The sequence below is a fragment of the Chinchilla lanigera genome, unplaced genomic scaffold, assembly GCF_000276665.1.
Source record: "Chinchilla lanigera isolate Chin_1 unplaced genomic scaffold, ChiLan1.0 scaffold00097, whole genome shotgun sequence".
NCBI classification, from domain to species: domain Eukaryota; kingdom Metazoa; phylum Chordata; class Mammalia; order Rodentia; family Chinchillidae; genus Chinchilla; species Chinchilla lanigera.
In genome coordinates this window covers 4,945,795-4,949,149 of record NW_004955498.1, presented here as the reverse complement: position 1 = coordinate 4,949,149, position 3,355 = coordinate 4,945,795, and the positions used below count along the sequence as shown (strand labels likewise).

The 3,355-nt window shown below is 47.8% G+C and overlaps 1 protein-coding gene across 1 annotated transcript; it reads left to right on the top strand.

Annotated features, from left to right (window-relative positions):
* The first annotated feature begins 1,448 nt into the window (after positions 1 to 1,448).
* Positions 1,449 to 2,567, top strand: LOC102025815 (melanoma-associated antigen 8-like). Its single transcript, XM_005406489.2, has one exon. It carries the CDS (start codon positions 1,449 to 1,451, stop codon positions 2,565 to 2,567), a length of 1,119 nt encoding a protein of 372 aa, XP_005406546.2.
* Positions 2,568 to 3,355: the final 788 nt, after the last annotated feature.

The window sequence follows — 3,355 nt, the reverse complement described above, 5'->3', positions numbered from 1 at the left end:
GCAGCTGTAAGCCCCCGCCATGCTGCAGTCACCTCCTGGAGGTCTTGCCTGTGATCCCATGGGCCTTGGAGGAAATCCGGACTTAAACCACAGCAGAGGCTGGCATCACGGGAGAGATGGGCACAGACCTTTCTGTCAGGGCTGATGTTCCCATGTCAGGGTGGCACGATGGGTGCCTGCTCACTTCTTTTGAGAATCCCAGAGATGTCCGGGAGGTGAGGGGCTCCACCTGAGGTGTGTCTTCAGGTTGGCACGGGGAGCCCCACCTGGTCAGGAGACACACAGTTGCCCTCTCTGCCAAGAGTCAAGTTGAGGACCATAAGGGAGGAGTTAGTGTATGCCTGACCTGAACATAGAAAGTTGTGTGGTCTTTTGACATTGGACCTGTGCTTACTGTCATCCCAGGCAGCCTGCACAAGGGTGTAGGGCTGAGTATGCTCTCTTCAGTCTCTATGACTGGTCTCACTGAGGTGACAGCCTTGGGACAAGTGGAATTGAGTCAGGACAGCAGAAGTACGATCCCAGGGCCTATACAGGGCCTACCTGAGGCATAGGTAATGCACTCATCTGAACACAAAGTATGCTGTCCTTGGCCTGTCCCTTTGGTCCCCTGTAGTCACACCAGGGAACATAGATGGACTCCCATTCCCTCACTTCCTCTCTCAATGTGTCAGAGACAAGGCTGAATTTTAAAGAACTTGGTTCAAAGTTATTGCAGGGAGACTAGTACCCCTAACCATTCACTGAGGTAAAGATGGAACAGGTTCACTTTCCTAGGACACATGTAGAGCACTGAATTTTTCCATGCCACCTGTTGCCCGCAGGCAGCTGTGGCCAGATGTGTGTCCCCTGGGTGTCTTTTTTACTTCTCAAGAGCAAGACACTTTTTCTGAGTTTGCCAGTGTCTGGACTGAGCATAGAGTTGACCATTCACCCAGAAAAGTGTGGAGCTCTCAAGTCCAGCCCACCCGTCCTGGGACAGCAAGACTGTGCTTGAGGTCTGTGCCTGAGGGCCTCTATGCCTCTTACAGGAGCTCTGGCAACCAGGGGTGAAGGTCTTGTTGTGGACCAGCGTCCTCAGCTCACTCAGCAGAGGAGGCCAGGCAGGGTCAGGAGTCAAGGTGAGATGCATGCCCCGATGTGGACCTAAGGTTTCCCCTTCCCAGAGAAGGACATTTCATAGTCCCCAAGCTTCATATGCCACAATATCTTTCTTAGAGCCTTGTCCTATGAGTTCAACTGCAGCCTGCAAAGCAACCTCATTCCATATCCCAGGATCATGGGAACAGGAGGTTGTGAATCCTAGAGCACCTGTATGGTCTTTCACGGGGCGGGGGGAGGGGTAAAGAGTGTGTTTTTCTCAGCTGAGAACACTAATGGACTCCCTTTCTCCTCCAGGCTTCTTTGCCTTGAATAACAAGGACTCACTGTCCACCCAGGACGTCATAATGCCCCGTGGTCAAAGGAGGAAACGCAACAAGCTGGGGCGAGGCCGTCAGATCCAAAGAAATACACAGGTCCTTAAGGGTCCTGAAGTCCCTAAGAATGTTGGGGAGGAAGCAGCAGTCACTGCTTCCTTTTCATTTTTCTCCTCCCATACTATAATTGGCCCCACACCAAGAGATGGGCTTCAACTTGAGACACCAAGCTGTCCTCAGAATCCTTGGGGCATTGTCTCTTCCCCAACCGCCATGGTGTCCAGTCAAAGGAGTCAAAGTAGAAAGGGATCTAGACAAGATGTGGAGGGTCAGAGGCCCTCAGAGGACACAAACTTGACTCAGTTGCTGCACCGTGTGTTTCTAAATGACAAGTTAGAGAAATTGGTGCCATTCCTGCTCCGCAAGTATCAAAAGAAGGAGCAGGTCACCATGGAAGAAATGCTGCACACTGTGGACCATGATTACCATGAACAATTCCCTCTGATCTTCAGCGATTTCTGTGAGTGCATGTGTCTGGGCTTTGGCATTGATGTGAGGGAAGTGTATCCCCCAGGCCACGCGTACATGCTTGTCCCCTTACTGGGCCTCACTTATAATGGATTACTGAGTGATGATTATCGAAGCTTTCCTCAAATCAGTATCCTGATAGTCATCCTGACCGTCATCTTCATGAAAGGCAACAGTGCCAGTGAGGAGGACATAACAAAAGTACTACGAATGAGGGAGATGTTAGCTCAGAGGAATAATGTTGCAATTGGGGATCCCTGGAAATTCATCACTGTGGATTTGGTACGGGAAGGGTACCTGGAATACCAGGAGATTCGTAATAGTTTCCCTACTCGATATGAGTTCCTGTGGGGTCCAAGGGCCCATGCTGAAACAAGCAAGATGAAACTCCGAGAGCATTTGGCCAGGCTTCATAGGAGAGATGTGAGGTCTTACCCAGTTCTGTACGATGAGGCTGTGAGAGAGGAACAAGTTATGGTGAGGGCTCCTGAATGGGTAAAGTGGATGCCAGGGGCACGGAATTTACCAAACCACAGCAATAGATTAGCTCCCACGCCGTGTGAAGCAAGCCCCATTCTTCGGTCTATGCTTGAGGCAACCAGGCCATTTTCTAAGCCATGAAGGGTTAGAGGAAAACTATGGAAATATCCTGTGTGCCACCTTGACATCTGTTTTATTTGGATTACTTGGAAACTAGCACTGGCTTTCTCTATGACTTTTTGAAAACTTGTTTCCTTTTTTGTAAGATTGAAGTAGCTTGCACATCTTATTTGCAGAAAGGTGCTGATGTTAACTGTAATTTTAGTTTGGGGATGAAGATATCTGAGTGTGATTTCTGATGTAAAGGTGATTTTGTGTGACATTGATCACAAGTGGATTTTATTTTTCTATTCCGTTGTGAAAGTCTTTCCTTTTGTGAAACAAACTGAGAAACTTTTCATTTTATTTGTGACAAGAAAGCATTGGAATAGATAATCCCTTGTAATGTGGAAAAAGTTTAAATCAAGTGAGATCAAGTACAGAAATAAAGAGTGAAAAACAACACTTAGCTTCTTTTTCCTTTCCTTATCATTCTATACTACTAAAATATATACCTACCTGAATATGATGTCTTTCTTTATTCTATTAGGGAAATTTACTCCCATCTGCTCACGGGCACATGCATCTCTAAACTTTTATTGCACACCTGCCTTTGGAAGGCCTTGTGTCTGCAGTGGAGATATGAGAACACTACACGGAGCAGAATCAAGTCTACCTTTTAAGATGGCGGAGGCCAAGAGTATCACAAATGTCAGGAAAATAGAGGGATGTCCTCAAGGAATTAAAGGGCATTAAAAGAGCACTGCGGGAGTGGCAGAGTGCAGCCACAGGTGTGTGCTGAGCCACCGAAGTTTGGGGCTTGGGGTAAC